Source organism: Neofelis nebulosa, chromosome 9 (assembly GCF_028018385.1).
Source record: "Neofelis nebulosa isolate mNeoNeb1 chromosome 9, mNeoNeb1.pri, whole genome shotgun sequence".
NCBI classification, from domain to species: Eukaryota; Metazoa; Chordata; class Mammalia; order Carnivora; family Felidae; genus Neofelis; species Neofelis nebulosa.
Window position 1 is genome coordinate 105211227 of NC_080790.1, and position 14870 is coordinate 105226096.

General features: G+C 49.4%; 1 protein-coding gene across 1 annotated transcript in view; it reads left to right on the forward strand.

Annotated features, from left to right (window-relative positions):
* The window catches only part of JAG1 (jagged canonical Notch ligand 1), a 36536-nt gene extending 21825 nt beyond the window's left edge, over positions 1 to 14711 (forward strand). Inside the window, exons 7-26 of the mRNA XM_058684877.1 lie at positions 338 to 457; positions 888 to 1001; positions 2250 to 2363; positions 2956 to 3069; positions 3487 to 3533; positions 3874 to 4047; positions 4641 to 4791; positions 5562 to 5726; positions 6128 to 6241; positions 6773 to 6886; positions 6992 to 7105; positions 7242 to 7358; positions 7856 to 7883; positions 8350 to 8435; positions 9833 to 9946; positions 10551 to 10660; positions 10779 to 11012; positions 11188 to 11319; positions 11495 to 11645; positions 12453 to 14711. Coding sequence (XP_058540860.1) covers positions 338 to 457; positions 888 to 1001; positions 2250 to 2363; positions 2956 to 3069; positions 3487 to 3533; positions 3874 to 4047; positions 4641 to 4791; positions 5562 to 5726; positions 6128 to 6241; positions 6773 to 6886; positions 6992 to 7105; positions 7242 to 7358; positions 7856 to 7883; positions 8350 to 8435; positions 9833 to 9946; positions 10551 to 10660; positions 10779 to 11012; positions 11188 to 11319; positions 11495 to 11645; positions 12453 to 12910 — 2771 coding nt within the window. The 3' untranslated portion in view covers positions 12911 to 14711. The remainder of the gene's footprint in view (positions 1 to 337; positions 458 to 887; positions 1002 to 2249; positions 2364 to 2955; positions 3070 to 3486; positions 3534 to 3873; positions 4048 to 4640; positions 4792 to 5561; positions 5727 to 6127; positions 6242 to 6772; positions 6887 to 6991; positions 7106 to 7241; positions 7359 to 7855; positions 7884 to 8349; positions 8436 to 9832; positions 9947 to 10550; positions 10661 to 10778; positions 11013 to 11187; positions 11320 to 11494; positions 11646 to 12452) is intronic.
* The last annotated feature ends 159 nt before the right edge of the window (positions 14712 to 14870 follow it).

Below are 14870 nucleotides of genomic sequence, written 5' to 3' on the forward strand. Positions count from 1 at the left end.
TTGGCGGTATTTTTTTCTGGTTTTATTTTTATTTTTTAATGTTTATTTTTGAGAGAAAGCACGAGTGGGGGAGGGGCAGAGAGAAAGGGAGACACAGAATCCGAAGCAGGCTACAGGCTCTGAGCTGTCAGCACAGAGCCTGACGTGAACCCACAAACTGAGATCACGACCTGAGCCAAAGTCAGACGCTTAACTGACTGAGCCACCCAGGTGCCCCTTCAGGTTTTAGTTTTGAAACAGAAACGGGGTGGGGGTAGGGGTGCAGCTAGAAACATGGCAGGTTAGCAGCCTGTATTGTCTTCTCTGAGCTGCTCCCATCCTGGGGTCTTTCTGGCAGATCTCAACTACTGTGGGACTCACCAGCCCTGTCTCAATGGGGGAACTTGCAGCAACACAGGTCCTGACAAGTATCAGTGTTCCTGCCCTGAGGGGTATTCAGGACCCAACTGTGAAATCGGTAAGTGGCCCAGGCAGGATGAGACCCCTCCCTACCCTCAGCTTGAGAAAAAAAATAACAACACGCTTAAGGACACGTAAAAAGATGAAAATACCCTCCAAAGTGAAGACTGGTTGTCTCAGCAGTTCTGTGGGTCTTTGAAAGTTCCTTTGAGCAGCGCCAGTGTTTGTGGTGATGCTGGCTAGCGTGGGGGGTGGGGTGTTGGCCATGCGGCTACCCAGCTCACAGATGCCTTGGAATGTGACTGGAGACACTTAGAAAGAGGACTTCCTGTCTCCTGTAGACACAGTGGGCTTATAGCACATGCTTGCTTTCATTTTTTCGAAGCGAGCTTGAGCTGGTGGCCCAGGCGTGGGACTTGGCGGCGGGGAGAGGACGTAGGTAGCGACAAGCGGGAGCCCCTTGCTGACTGCCCTCCTGGTTTTCGCAGCGGAGCACGCCTGCCTGTCTGACCCCTGCCACAACAGGGGCAGCTGCCGGGAGACCTCGCTGGGGTTTGAGTGTGAGTGTTCCCCGGGCTGGACGGGCCCCACGTGTTCCACGAGTAAGTCTGGGTTGTGGCCTGTGTCTTTTCCAGAGGATCAGATACGGGGTCGGGGGCAGGCGCCTGGGCTTGGTTCAAGGTCAGGTCTCAGTGGGAAGGGGTGGATTCTGCCAGCGGTCTGGTGGGGAGTCTGGCTGGGGCTTCCAGCCTTTGCGCTGGAAGCCTCCCTGCACCCTCATCCTCCTGCGCTAAGTTAGCACGTGTGTCTGCTACTGAAGAGCCTTCTCCATGGGAGACCTCCATCCTTTGCATATGCTCCCTGGAGCTCTGCCTCCTCCAAATCAAGTTCTGGTTCTGGCTCTGGTTCCTGCAGCCATGGAGAGGCTGCCTGTGGGTGAGGCTGTCACTCCTGGATTTCATCATGGGTGCAGGTGGCCCCCAAAGAGAGACCTGGGCTACAGGGTTGTTGTGGCTGCAAAGCCTGGCTGCATGTCAGGACCACCTGGGTGCCGGACAATGCAGATGGGTCCTTCCCACAGTTTCCCTTTGGAATTGGGGAGTCCACATTTTGTAACAAGCACCTGGGTTTCTGAGGTGTGGCCAGGCCTGAGAACCACTGTCCTCAGCACCCTGAGTGCAGCACGCACAGTCGAGAATGTGGGTTCTGTGGTCGGATCACCTGCGCTGGCACTGTGGCGCTTGCCTGCCTCTCCTAGGGCCGGTCTTTACCTCCCGGTGCCCTGTTTAAAGGAGACAGTAGCAATTCCCATCTCTTAGGGTTGTGAGGAACCGATGACCGAATTCCCAGAGAAAGCCTGGTACTTCAGAAGTGGGTAGTAGGTGAATGAAGAGGCCACTGTATATATATATAGTCCAGTGTAGAGGGTGTGGGGTGGGGTGTAGACCCCAGGTATGGAATTTTGGGAAAACTCTGTGAGCAAGTAAGAATAATGTTTTCTACCAGTAAAGAAGAGTTCTTTTTCCTTACTACTTCTTAGCTACCCCTGAGCCATGCTGGAACTTTCCTTTAAAAATAAGGAGTAGGCAGAGCTAGATGAGCCATGTTACCCATGGGTTGATGCTCTGGGGATCCAGCTGGCTCTCCCTGCTGCTTAGGTTGGGGATTAAATGAACTGGGGCACTGGAGGATTTAAAGCTAAAATCAGGCCTTATCGTCATAGCGGTCACTTCTAGCAGGTGTCTGGCTCTTAAGTGAAGGCCCCTCGTGTAAGGGTTGGCGTTAAATTATCTAATTGTCAAACGGACTGAGATTAAAATGCCAGCTCTTTTTTCCCTTTTGTCCAACAGACATTGATGACTGTTCTCCAAATAACTGTTCCCATGGGGGCACCTGCCAGGACTTGGTTAATGGATTCAAGTGTGTGTGCCCGCCCCAGTGGACTGGCAAAACATGCCAGTTAGGTAAGGAAATTCCTGCACTGAGGTTAGCTTTGATGATCAGAGCTGTTATAGAAGATGAGCCTGTGGTGGTGTGAGTTTGCACACCATCCTACCAAAAAGTAATTTATTGTCAAGAGTCGGGCGGTCCTGGGAGAGAGAACTCGAATGCAGATGGCCTAGCTCTTTTAGGCCCTGTGGGAAAGTCGTGGGATCCCTTGAACCATGTCAATCGTCTGTCCGAGGAGTGTTCAGCTGGGTTCCAAACGGGGATGGTCTCATGAGGAATGAGCTGTCTGCATTCTTGCTGCCACATTTAAATCCCAGCAACTAGGCTGCGTGGAGTGTTATACAGCAATGCCTGGTGGCTTTCTGCTCTTCCGGCTGGGGGCCAGTTGTTAACCAGCAGCCTGAAAGTTATCAATTAGCATACCTTATTGGATAATGGCTAGGGAGAGGGATCAGCTGCTCAAAATAGAGGGAACCTAGTATCTGGGATTTAGGTTATTAGCATGTCTCCTATTGGAGGCAAACTATTGCTAGGGTGTTTTGGGGGAGGTGGGGGAAGGGGGGGGTAAATCTCCATTTCTCACTACCCCTCCACGTTTTCTTTCAGATGCAAATGAGTGTGAGGCCAAACCTTGTGTAAATGCCAAATCCTGTAAGAATCTGATTGCCAGCTACTACTGTGATTGCCTCCCAGGCTGGACGGGTCAGAATTGTGACATAAGTGAGTACCTTTTGTTTCGATTTTGATTTTTGTGAAACTTGGGTATTGAAGGCTTTGTCAGCCTGTACGTTGGCTCCAGTGCTAAGACTTGAGTGATAAAAGGAAAACCTGAGTGGGAATGTTTTTGGAGAGGGAGTGATCAGTGCAGAAATGAAAACATACACTTTATCAGGCTCATTAGCCGGTAAAACAGCCATATTCTGATAAGGTGGCTAAAACAATGATGTGAAGTTTCACTCGCTCATTCTGGAGGAATTAGGGAGGGTTCCCACCCAGTGTAATAACCTTCTGTCAGGGGGAAGCACACAGGAAATCTGATTTGAGGCTTTTATCTGTCCTGAGTGGAGAGCACTTTTCAATTAAGCCTAGTTTCAATGTAAATTGCCTCTTTAATATGAGGACTTGTTTATTTTTTAGATATTAATGACTGCCTTGGCCAGTGTCAGAATGACGCCTCCTGTCGGGTATGTAAATCTTTGCTTAAATGAAAACCTTAATGATTGACCCAAGTCTGTGAGATTTATGTGACCCTGGGAGAGCTCTGTCCCTCAGGGATTTAAAAATGCAGGTGAAAAGTGATTCTCTGGAAGTTTCGCTTGGGCTTGTGTTAACCCCAGCCTCCTGGGAGCCATCTTGAAGGCATGCATGTAGAAATTCCCCTTCAGCATTTCGGGAGGCTTGGCATTTGGTGATTTCAGTGAATCCATGGAACGGCAGCAGTCATGCTAGACCGCTGAAGCCCCGTGCTTGTGGAATACATAGAAAAAAGCATGTGTTTCTCCCCCCTCCTTCTTCCTCTTCCAGGATTTGGTTAATGGTTATCGCTGTATCTGTCCACCTGGCTATGCAGGCGATCACTGTGAGAGAGACATCGATGAATGCGCCAGCAACCCCTGTTTGAATGGGGGTCACTGTCAGAATGAAATCAACAGATTCCAGTGTCTGTGTCCCACTGGTTTCTCTGGAAACCTCTGTCAGGTGAGCTGTGCTAGAACCTCCACAGGCCAAGTTTCTACAGCAGAACTCCCTCTGCCTCCTCTCCACTCCCCCTTCCCCTCTTCCTCCATCTGTCTTCCCCTTCTTTCCCCTCCCCCTTCTCCTCCTCCTCCTCCTGTTTCCCCCTCCCCACCTCCTCTCCCCTCTTCCTCCCTTGGTCCCCCACTTCTTCCTCCTCCCCTCCCCCATCCTCTCTCCACCCCCTCCCCCTCCTTGTGTTTGTCCTTTCCCTTCCCTTTCCTCTTCTTTCCTGTTCCCCTCCTGAGTCTGTAGTTGCCATCCAGGGACTAGGGACTTTTGCTAGGCAAATGCAGGTGGAAGGACACGGAGGAGTGGTTTCCTTCGTAGTGTCAGCAGCCTGTCGATTTGACTTGGTGCCCCCGACTCCATGCTCTCCCACTCCCCTGTTTTTCCCATGCATATCTGGACAGTCTCTAGGACATAACTGTATATTACGTAGAGCGTTCTGCTCATGGAAGCAGGTAAAGGGGTCAGATTCCAGGATCTGCTGCCCCTGAGCACTTACAGTCACACCTTTGTTTCCTTTCCCCCTCCTCTGCTCCTGGTCCTTGCAGCTGGACATCGATTATTGTGAACCCAATCCCTGCCAGCACGGTGCCCAGTGCTACAACCGCGCCAGCGACTATTTCTGCAAGTGTCCTGAGGACTACGAAGGCAAGAATTGCTCCCACCTTAAAGACCACTGCCGCACGACTCCCTGTGAAGGTACCTCCCCCACCTGCGGCCCTGGCTCGTCTCCAGGGCTCAGTCCTCTTTCGCCAGTTCCCCTCGATAGTCTCAGAAGCTGTGTAGCTGAGATTGAAACCCCCTAACCTGATGGCTGGGGGAAGCCAGAACATGTGGGAACAATCCACTCAGGCCCGCCAGTGGGACAGCCACGTCCTGTTCCGGGGTGGGTGGATTTGCAACCCTGAGACATTCCTCAGAGCAGTGCTGCCAGAAGACCTTTCTGTAGCAGTGGACTGTCAGGGAGGGTAGCTTTTAGTGTGACTCCCAGGCCTAGAAACTGATTATTTTCCTGAATTTCAATTCATTTAAATTTAAATAGCCGCCAATGTCCTGTGGCTGTTGTAGGAGGTAGCAGTTTTCAGGTTCTCTGTCCTTTGCTGGCTTTAGTGTGATTAAATAGGAAGGAAAGCTGGCTCTTTCTCCTTTAGTAAGCTTCTGTCAAACAGATGTCAAAGGTAGGATGAGAGGGGCCCACAGATGACATGTAGGCTTCTTAGCCACCTACGGAGAAAATGCCTTAAAAAACAAACAAAAGACACTTGACTGCCTGGAGTCTCCGCTTTGCCTGTCAATGTGACCTGGCACATTGCCAGAGTCTTGGCCCTCGAGGTGCCTCTTGACTTATTCCCCTCATTAGCCAAGGGGTGCCTGTCTCTAGGAAAGCAGGCTTGGCATGGGTCCTTGCCTTGGGAATGCCGTGTCTTATGGGTCCGCGGCCGTGATCTGATCCCAAGTGTGTCTTCTAGTGATTGACAGCTGCACTGTGGCCATGGCTTCCAATGACACGCCTGAGGGGGTGCGATATATTTCCTCGAACGTCTGTGGTCCCCACGGGAAGTGCAAGAGTCAGTCGGGAGGCAAATTCACCTGCGACTGTAACAAAGGCTTCACTGGAACGTACTGCCATGAAAGTAAGACCCCTCTTTGGGGAATGGTGCACGGTACCCCCACCCTGCCTCTCTGCTCAGCTCAGGAAGCATTTGAGATTGAATCGTTTCAGTTGAGACCAGTGAAAGTTTACTATTAGATCTAGGATCTAAGACAGAGTTGTGTTTATAAGATCACTGACGCCTCTGACCCTTCAGATCGTTTATGTTAGAATATTCTGGAATCTGACTAGTTTGGGTGGTCCCGCTGAGTTTCTTCTTTACTCCCTCCAAGTAGCTTAGCTTATGAGGCATTAAATAAAACAGACAAGGCATCCTCTGGTGCCACCTGGCACCTTGTTTTCTCAGGGGGCAGCCTTGGACCAGTGCCTAGCTATGGCACTAGTTGGCCTTTATTTACCAGCTTCTTCACCTTCCCTTCACAGACATTAATGACTGCGAGAGCAACCCCTGTAAAAATGGCGGTACTTGCATCGATGGTGTCAACTCCTACAAGTGCATCTGTAGTGACGGCTGGGAGGGGGCCTACTGTGAAACCAGTGAGTCTGTGGTCTTCATGGGCCAGACAGCTCTGGGATGCTGGGGTGAGAGGAGTCTTCACAGGAGGCTTTTCTTTTTAATGGGAGCCTGTCCAACCACAAGACCCCCATAGTTCTTGTCATGGCACAGCACTGCCTGTGTCCTGTTGAATGCCAAAGACAGCCAACTGGAAGGAAGAGCAGCTGAGGAGCTAGAGAATCGGGCTGTGATTAGGATAAATACCCTGCTTGCAGAGAAAGTAATCTTCCTTTTGTTTTGACTGTAACTTGTACCTGTCCTGATTTTAATTTCCACGGGAGTGACAGAAGCCTGCCCTCAGAAGTCTTGCCACCTCGTGGTGTTAGAAATAACCCACTCTTAGAAAGCAGTGAAGGTGTTTACGTCCTGGGATGGCTCAGCTGGTCTTGGACCTTGGAGTGGAGAGCATTGGGTGGAGGTAGCCATCACCATAGCAAGGGTGCGGCTCTTACATGCTGGGTGGGCATGGTCCTGGAAGCATCTTCAGCTGGGTGTCTCCTCTTTGATTCTAGACATTAACGACTGCAGCCAGAATCCCTGCCACAATGGGGGCTCGTGTCGTGACCTTGTCAATGACTTTTACTGTGACTGTAAAAACGGGTGGAAAGGAAAGACATGCCACTCACGTAAGTGGTAGCTGACTAGGGCCCCATCTCTGCAACCCCTCCCACCCTCCGTCTTCTGCGAGGAGGGGCTGGCCAGGGGCTCAAGCTGAGATCCTCCTCCTCCAGGTGACAGCCAGTGTGATGAGGCCACGTGCAACAACGGTGGCACCTGCTATGACGAAGGGGATGCTTTCAAGTGCATGTGTCCTGGAGGCTGGGAAGGGACGACCTGCAACATAGGTAGTTTTCTGCCTCACATGGGGTTCGCCACGGCCATCTGGGCACTTGTGACTTTCCCTGGCGGGTCTGGTTCCGGCCTCTCCAGACTGTTTTCGGATTCTCAGGGAGGGTGGTCCTGTCTGTTCTTGTCTCGTAGCCCGAAACAGTAGTTGCCTGCCCAACCCTTGCCATAACGGGGGCACCTGTGTGGTCAACGGCGACTCCTTCACGTGTGTCTGCAAAGAAGGCTGGGAGGGGCCCATCTGTACTCAGAGTGAGTGTCCCCTGCCCCACCCGCCTTGAACTCTCCGAGGGCTGCAGGAGCACATCCTGACACCCTCGGGGACTCGAGATGGAAACCAGAAGCAGAGCTGTTTGATGTCTGCTTCTGCATCACCTGGGTCTGTTCTAATGCACTTGATGGGCTGCAGCCCTGACCTGGGCATGAGAAAGTCGCCGTTGAGATAAGTGGAGACAGATGGTGTCTCGCTTCCCAGCGTGGGTTTGACCAGCAGCCTGTCTCCTTCCATTCTCACAGCCCCCTTCCCGCCCTGACCGGGGCCTCTTCCTGTGCAGTGTCCCACGGCACATGGAACAAAGTGTGTTGCAGGCCTGGTTCCAATTGAGCCAGAGGTCTTAAGCGCATTTTGTTGGTGTTAACTATAGGTCTATCATATGGGTATTATGGAGATCAGTGGTGTTTCTCCTTAAGCTTAAAACTGCTTTGCCTGGTGAAGGCCTTACTATTAAGTTGTCTTTTTTACTTTGCAGATACCAATGACTGCAGTCCTCACCCCTGGTAAGCATGGCCACCTTTTAAGCCAGCGCTTGTTGGCTGTAGTGTGCATGGGCATCACCTAGGGATCTTGTCTAAAATTCAGGTACTGATACAGGAGGTCTGGGGTGGGGCCGCAGACCCTGCCTGTCGAACAAGCTCCCAGGTGCTGCTCATCCTACTGGTCTGGACCACACTTTAATTAGCCAGATTGTGCCTTCTTTTGGAGCAGTGATTCTCAACCTTGGCTGTGCATGAGAATCACCTGAGCAGTTTTTATAAGTCTCAATGCCTGGACTGCAAGGGAGACTGAAATTAGACTCTCTGGGGGTGGGACCCCAGCATCAGTATTTTTAAAGTTCCCCAAGTAGTGGTGAGGGCGGCCAAGGGTGGGAGCCACTGAATGTAATTGGCACAGCTACCTGAGGTTAACTGGTGGAGTCTTGGATCGGTAGGCTGGTTACTGAGTGGCCTTTGCTTTCCTTCTCAGTTACAACAGTGGCACGTGCGTGGATGGAGACAACTGGTACCGGTGTGAGTGTGCCCCAGGCTTTGCTGGACCTGACTGCAGAATAAGTAAGGAGCAGCCCTAGTTGGTTTCCCTAGTGGCTTTCTTTCCCCCAACACCAGCCCTTGGCCTGTACTTTCAGTCTTGAAAACAATTAAGGTCACTGCTCCCTTTAAGTAGCCCTGATAGGCAAGTGGCCTCCCACCTCCAGCTGGGATTAAGATAGTTCTGGCTGGAAATTTGCAGGTATCTGCTGGTCCTTCCCCGGGTGGCACAACCCCCTTCTAGGGGAGGCGGTACAAGCCACAGAATCTGACCATTAATCTATTCTGAGGCCTTAAAGGAAGAAGGTGCTTTTTCCCAGGACTACCCTAAAATTATGAGCCAGTGGACATTACCCACAGAGGACGGAGCTAAGGGCAGTAGAAGGGATGAGAGTTGTGGTTTCTAAAGGTCATGCCTTGGTGACACGATTAAAATGGGAGATGGGCAATGAAGTTTGTAAGGCAGGGTGCTTTTGATGTTGCTTTATTTTGAGCCTTTTCCTACTTTTTTATAAGCCTTTTTTTCCTCCCTCCCCCCCCAAAAAAAGTGATGATTTTTTTTTTGTTTTGTTTTCATACCCAAATTATTTGAAATTTCACTAGTGCTGGAGATCACCAAGTCTGGGACTGACTGGTCTTCACTAAATAAGGGTACATTTGGTCTACTGCACGTTTCTAAGTTGTGCTGGCAAACTATGGTCTGGGCCCACTGCTTGTTTTTGTAAATAAAGTTTTACTGGCACACAGCCACACTCACCTATTTATATACTGTCTCAAGCTGCTTTCATGCTACAACAGAGTTGAGTAGTCAAGACAGAACTCACATGGCCTGCAAAGCTTAAAATATTTGACCCTTTTCAAGAACTTTGCCAGCCCTTGCTCTTTTACTATCTGATAAAAAAGAACTAAAAATTGTGGCCTCCTGGGGCACCTGGGTGGCTCAGTCGGTTAAGCATCCGACTTTGGCTCAGGTCATGATCTCGCAGCCTGTACGTTTGAGCCTTGTGTCAGGGTCTGTGCTGACCGCTCAGAGCCCGGAGCCTGCTTCAGATTCTGTGCCTCCCTCTTTCTCTGCCTCTCCTGCACTCGTGCTCTGTTTCTCTAAAAAAAAAAAAAAAAAAAAAAAAAAAAACAAACAAAAAAAAAAACCCACAACAATAAACCTTAAGGAAAAAAAAAACCAAAAAACTGATTTGAAAAGATTTTCAGCTAAGTCAGGCTAATGGTGATCTTTGTGGGGCAGTGACTGGTGGAGTTTTTTGGGGTACTGATCAGTTTATTTGGGTGCTGGTTACATGATAATTCATCAAGCTTATACTTGGGTTTATATGCTTTTCTATCTGTATGTTAGGTCAGTAAAAAACTTAGAAAACCATTATTGCTTCCCATTGGAGCCTAAACTTGAACTGTGTTTCTCCTAGATATCAACGAATGCCAGTCCTCACCCTGTGCCTTTGGGGCAACCTGTGTGGATGAGATCAATGGCTACCAGTGTGTCTGTCCTCCAGGGCACAGCGGTGCCAAGTGCCAGGAAGGTATGTGGGTCAGGCTGCAGCTGGCTGCGTCTTATGGGATGAGCGGGCACTGTGCTCAGGAAGAGAACACAGAGGGGGGATATGCAGAGGGGGCCTCAGGGAAGGGGAAACTTAAGGGGTCCCCTACAAACAGGGTAGCCGTTTTTAGTCAACTCCTGGGCAATTACGCAGTTATGTTGTGTGACAGACCATCCCCCAATGTGTGGCTTAGAGCAGGCATTTGTTTGTATTGATCGTGGGCATGCAGGGCAGGCAGGGTGATAATGTGTTGCAGGGTGGGTTCAGGTCTATTCTGTGTTTCCTCACCCTCCTTGGACCAGCAGCCATATCTGGCAAATGGCAGGCCTGAAAGAATCCAAGCTCAACCATGAGAGACTCAGCTCCCATCGCATCCAGTAATGCTGCAGTGGCCCAAGCAGGTCACAATGCCACGTGCAAAGGCAGCAGGAGAGGGAAGAACACCTGCCCTTTGTTGGGGGGTAACTGTTGTCCCATGGCAGAGGGCACAGGTGTAATTCCTTCCCCAACAGGGAGGGAGTGAAGAGTGGAGAGAACAGTCTATAGAAAAGGAAACCCCTTGGACTCCTGCATTCCTGCATTTCAGTTTCAGGGAGACCTTGTATCACCATGGGGCGTGTGATCCCAGACGGGGCCAAGTGGGACGATGACTGCAATACATGCCAGTGCCTGAATGGAAGGATCGCCTGCTCGAAGGTACAGTGTGGGGGATGCCACAGATCACCTGTATCCTGGAGTTGCCATTGGGTGTTTGTCCTGAGCCGCCTGCTCCCTCTCTCTCTCTTTCTCTCTCTCTCCCTCCCCACCCCTCCAGGTCTGGTGTGGCCCTCGACCTTGCTTGCTCCACAAAGGGCACAGTGAGTGCCCCAGTGGGCAAAGCTGCATCCCTATCCTGGATGACCAGTGTTTTGTCCGCCCCTGCACGGGTGTGGGTGAGTGTCGGTCTTCCAGTCTCCAGCCCGTGAAGACCAAGTGCACTTCTGACCCCTACTACCAGGATAACTGTGCAAACATCACATTCACCTTCAACAAAGAGATGATGTCGCCGGTACGGAACCACTACTTTTTTATTTTGGAATGGAAGGGTGTGTCTGCTGCTTCCAAGGCAGAGTGTCACCAGCTAGGACCTTGTTCTCCTTAGCTTAAATTCCTAACTTCCAAAGAAACAGCCTTTTCTTTTTCTTCCAGTATCTTACATGTGTCCTTTTAAAATGTGATTCTAGGGCCTTACCACGGAGCATATTTGCAGTGAACTGAGGAATTTGAATATTTTAAAGAATGTTTCCGCCGAATACTCAATCTACATAGCTTGTGAGCCTTCCCCTTCTGCGAACAATGAAATACATGTGGCCATTGTAAGTATAAGACTCAGTCAGACTTAATTATGTGACTGCAAGGTAGTTAACAAACTTAAGTTAGCCAGTATCTGAACACAGCAACGCTGGACTCACATGTTTAAGTAACTTTGAATAAAGCCTACTGTGGAGTGCGGCCCTGACCCTCCATCTGACAGTTCTCCTTTTTCTCCAGTCTGCTGAAGACATACGGGATGATGGAAATCCTATCAAGGAAATCACTGACAAAATCATAGATCTCGTTAGCAAACGTGATGGGAATAGCTCGCTTATTGCTGCGGTTGCGGAAGTGCGAGTGCAGAGGCGGCCCGTGAAGAACAGAACAGGTAGGTGGGAACGGTCCCTTTGAGGACGAGCAAACGATCTCATCTCGCCATCCAACAAAAGCAGCAGGTGGGGTGTTAGTTGATGGTTCCCTGTCTCGAGGAGCCCCCCCGGCTGCCATTTAACCGGTGAAAAAACTGAGGCCAGCTGCCATGACCAAGTACGGGACTTCTTTCCCTGCCATCAAGCTGTGCTCTCAAAGGGGGGGACCTCTGTAGAACATGTTGTTTCTAAGGCAGAGTGCACTGAGGCACCTCAAACTCCTGGCCACACAAACCCTGCTGTGGCATTCTAGTGGCGTAGGACGGCCCAGCCTAAGTCCCGTGAACACTGGTTTGATAGGCAGCTCGTTGGCCTTGCAGGACATCCAGGCCCCCCTTTTGGCCATAGCTGTGGTAGCTAGGTGAGAAACAGGGTGCATGAGCATCTGGGACATGTGAGCTCTGCACGCTCAGATTGGGTTTCTGGTAATTCTGAAAATTGGACCCTATAACCAGCTGCCTGAGGAGCCAGTCTTCCCTCGACTGAACCAGATGCTGCTCTCTCCACACGGAGTCAGGAGCCTCTAGGAGTTGCTGCTGTGCCTGGTCTCTGGGGACAAATGTGTCAGGGTCTCCAAGGGCCCGGATCCTGTACTTGCTTATCAAGCTGTGAAGTGACAATATGTAATTGTGAAAAGGGGCTTGTCCCCATAGCACCCCTTGTAGGGACTGAGGACAGGGGAACCACTGTCAGTAGTCTTTTGTTCATGCGGTAGCTTTCTTTTTTTTCTTTTTTGAGAGTTCATTGGTTTTGTGCCCGCCTTACAGATTTCCTGGTTCCTCTGCTGAGCTCTGTCTTAACTGTGGCCTGGATCTGTTGCCTGGTGACAGCCTTCTACTGGTGCGTGCGGAAGCGGCGGAAGCCCAGCAGCCACGCTCGTGCGGCCTCTGAGGACAACACCACCAACAACGTGCGGGAGCAGCTGAACCAGATCAAAAACCCCATCGAGAAGCACGGGGCCAACACGGTCCCCATCAAGGATTACGAAAACAAAAACTCCAAAATGTCGAAAATAAGGACCCACAACTCGGAGGTAGAGGAGGACGACATGGACAAGCACCAGCAGAAAGCCCGGTTTGCCAAACAGCCGGCATACACGCTGGTAGACAGAGAAGAGAAGCCCCCCAATGGCACGCCGGCCAAACACCCAAACTGGACAAACAAACAGGACAACAGGGACCTGGAAAGTGCCCAGAGCTTAAACCGGATGGAGTACATCGTATAGCAGACGGTGGACACCGTGGCTGCTAGGTAGAGTCTGAGGGCGCTGGGGGCTTGTAGTTCTTAAACGGTCGTGTCCTATTCCAGTCTGAGGCTGTCGTTGACTTAGAATCCTGTGTTAATTTAAGTTCTGACAAGCTGGCTTACACTGGCAATGGTAGTTGCTGTGGTTGGCTGGGGAACCCCATGCTGCGTCTCACGGCTATGCAAACACAAGCCCCGAGTGCCCTGGTGCACGGGCCCCGCAGCTGCCCCCTCTCGGACCAGGTTCCCAGGAGAAGGCCCAGCCCCTGGGCTGAGCTTCCACCTCTGCCAGATGTCCCGATGGTGATGCAGTCTTAGGATCGTAGTTTTTATTTATATTTATTGACTCTTGAGTTGTTTTTGTATATTGGTTTTATGATGACGTACAAGTAGTTCTGTATTTGAAAGTGCCTTTGCAGCTCAGAACCACAGCAACTATCACAAATGAGTTTATTATTTATTTTTTTTATTGTATTTTGTTGTTGGGGGAGGGGGGACTTTGATGTCAGCAGTTGCTGGTAAAATGAAGAATTTAAAGAGGAAAAATGTGTCAAAAGTAGAATTTTGTATAGTTATGTAAATAATTCTTTTTTATTAATCACTGTGTATATTTGATTTATTAACTTAATAATCAAGAGCCTTAAAACATCATTCCTTTTTATTTATATGTATGTGTTTAGAATTGAAGGTTTTTGATAGCATTGTAAGCGTATGGCTTTATTTTTTTGAACTTATTTTCTTATTACGTGTTGCCTATAAGCCAAAATTAAGGTGTTTGAAAATAGTTAAAAGACAATAGGATGGCCTTCGGTGCCTGGAATACTGGCGGATTTTTTTTTTTTTTTCTTTTTTTGTACGACGTCAGATGTTTTAAAACACCTTCTATAGCATCACTTTAAAACACGTTTTAAGGACTGACTGAGGCAGTTTGAAAATTAGTCTAGAACAGGTTCCTTTTTTTTTTTTCTGCTTTAGACTTGAAAAGAGACAGGCAGGTGATGGGCTACACAGCAGTTTAAGGGAACAAGCTGAGCTCCGACTTAACGTAGCCAAAATATGAGTGGTTGAATATCATTAAAAATATCAATTGTGTGAAGGTGGAAGTACACCAGTCTTATTTTGTAAATTCTGATTTCTTTTCACCATTCTTTTAATACTGAACCACTTGTAGATTTGATTTTTTTTTTTTTTTTGTTATCTACTGCATTTAGGGAGTATTCCAATAAGCTAGTTGAATACTTGAACCTTAAAATGTCCAGTAAGATCACTGTTTAGATTTGCCATAGAGTACACTGCCTGCCTTAAGTGAGGAAATCAAATGCTATTTACAAAGTTGAAGACCCAAAAGGCTTATAAAACAGAGGAATTTCATTGGTTCACCACTGAGACCGTGAAGATACTTTGTATTGTCCTATTAGTGTTATGAACATAAAAATGCATCTTTGATGTGTTGTTCCTGGCAATAAATTTTGAAAAGTAATATTTATTAAATTTTTTGTATGAAACCTGGAACAGTGTGGCCTCTTCTGAGCTGATGGAGTGGTGCTTGGGCTCTGCCTCGTGCCTTCACCACCCCACCAAATCTGTTCTGGTAAGTGGGGTGTGATCAATAGGCTGTGCTTGATGGGGATGTGGAGGAAAAACCTAAAGCCTTGTCAGCCACAGAATTCAGCCAAAGAAGCCAGGGCTGTGAGAGCCCCATCTCGAGGGGGCCTTGATTCCCTTGTTATTCAACAGCAAGTGTGAATACTGCTTGAATAAACACCACTGGATTAATGGCCTGTAGTGTGAAGGTGAATTGTTTGTGAGCACTCATGGGAAAGGCCCACCACACTAAAAGCGTTTTTAAAAAGCTTGGAATTAGTTTTAGGGGAGGAAGAGGGAGATTCAGTGCTTTCGAGTACCACCCCCCCCCACCCCTGCCCCGGGCTACTTGGATT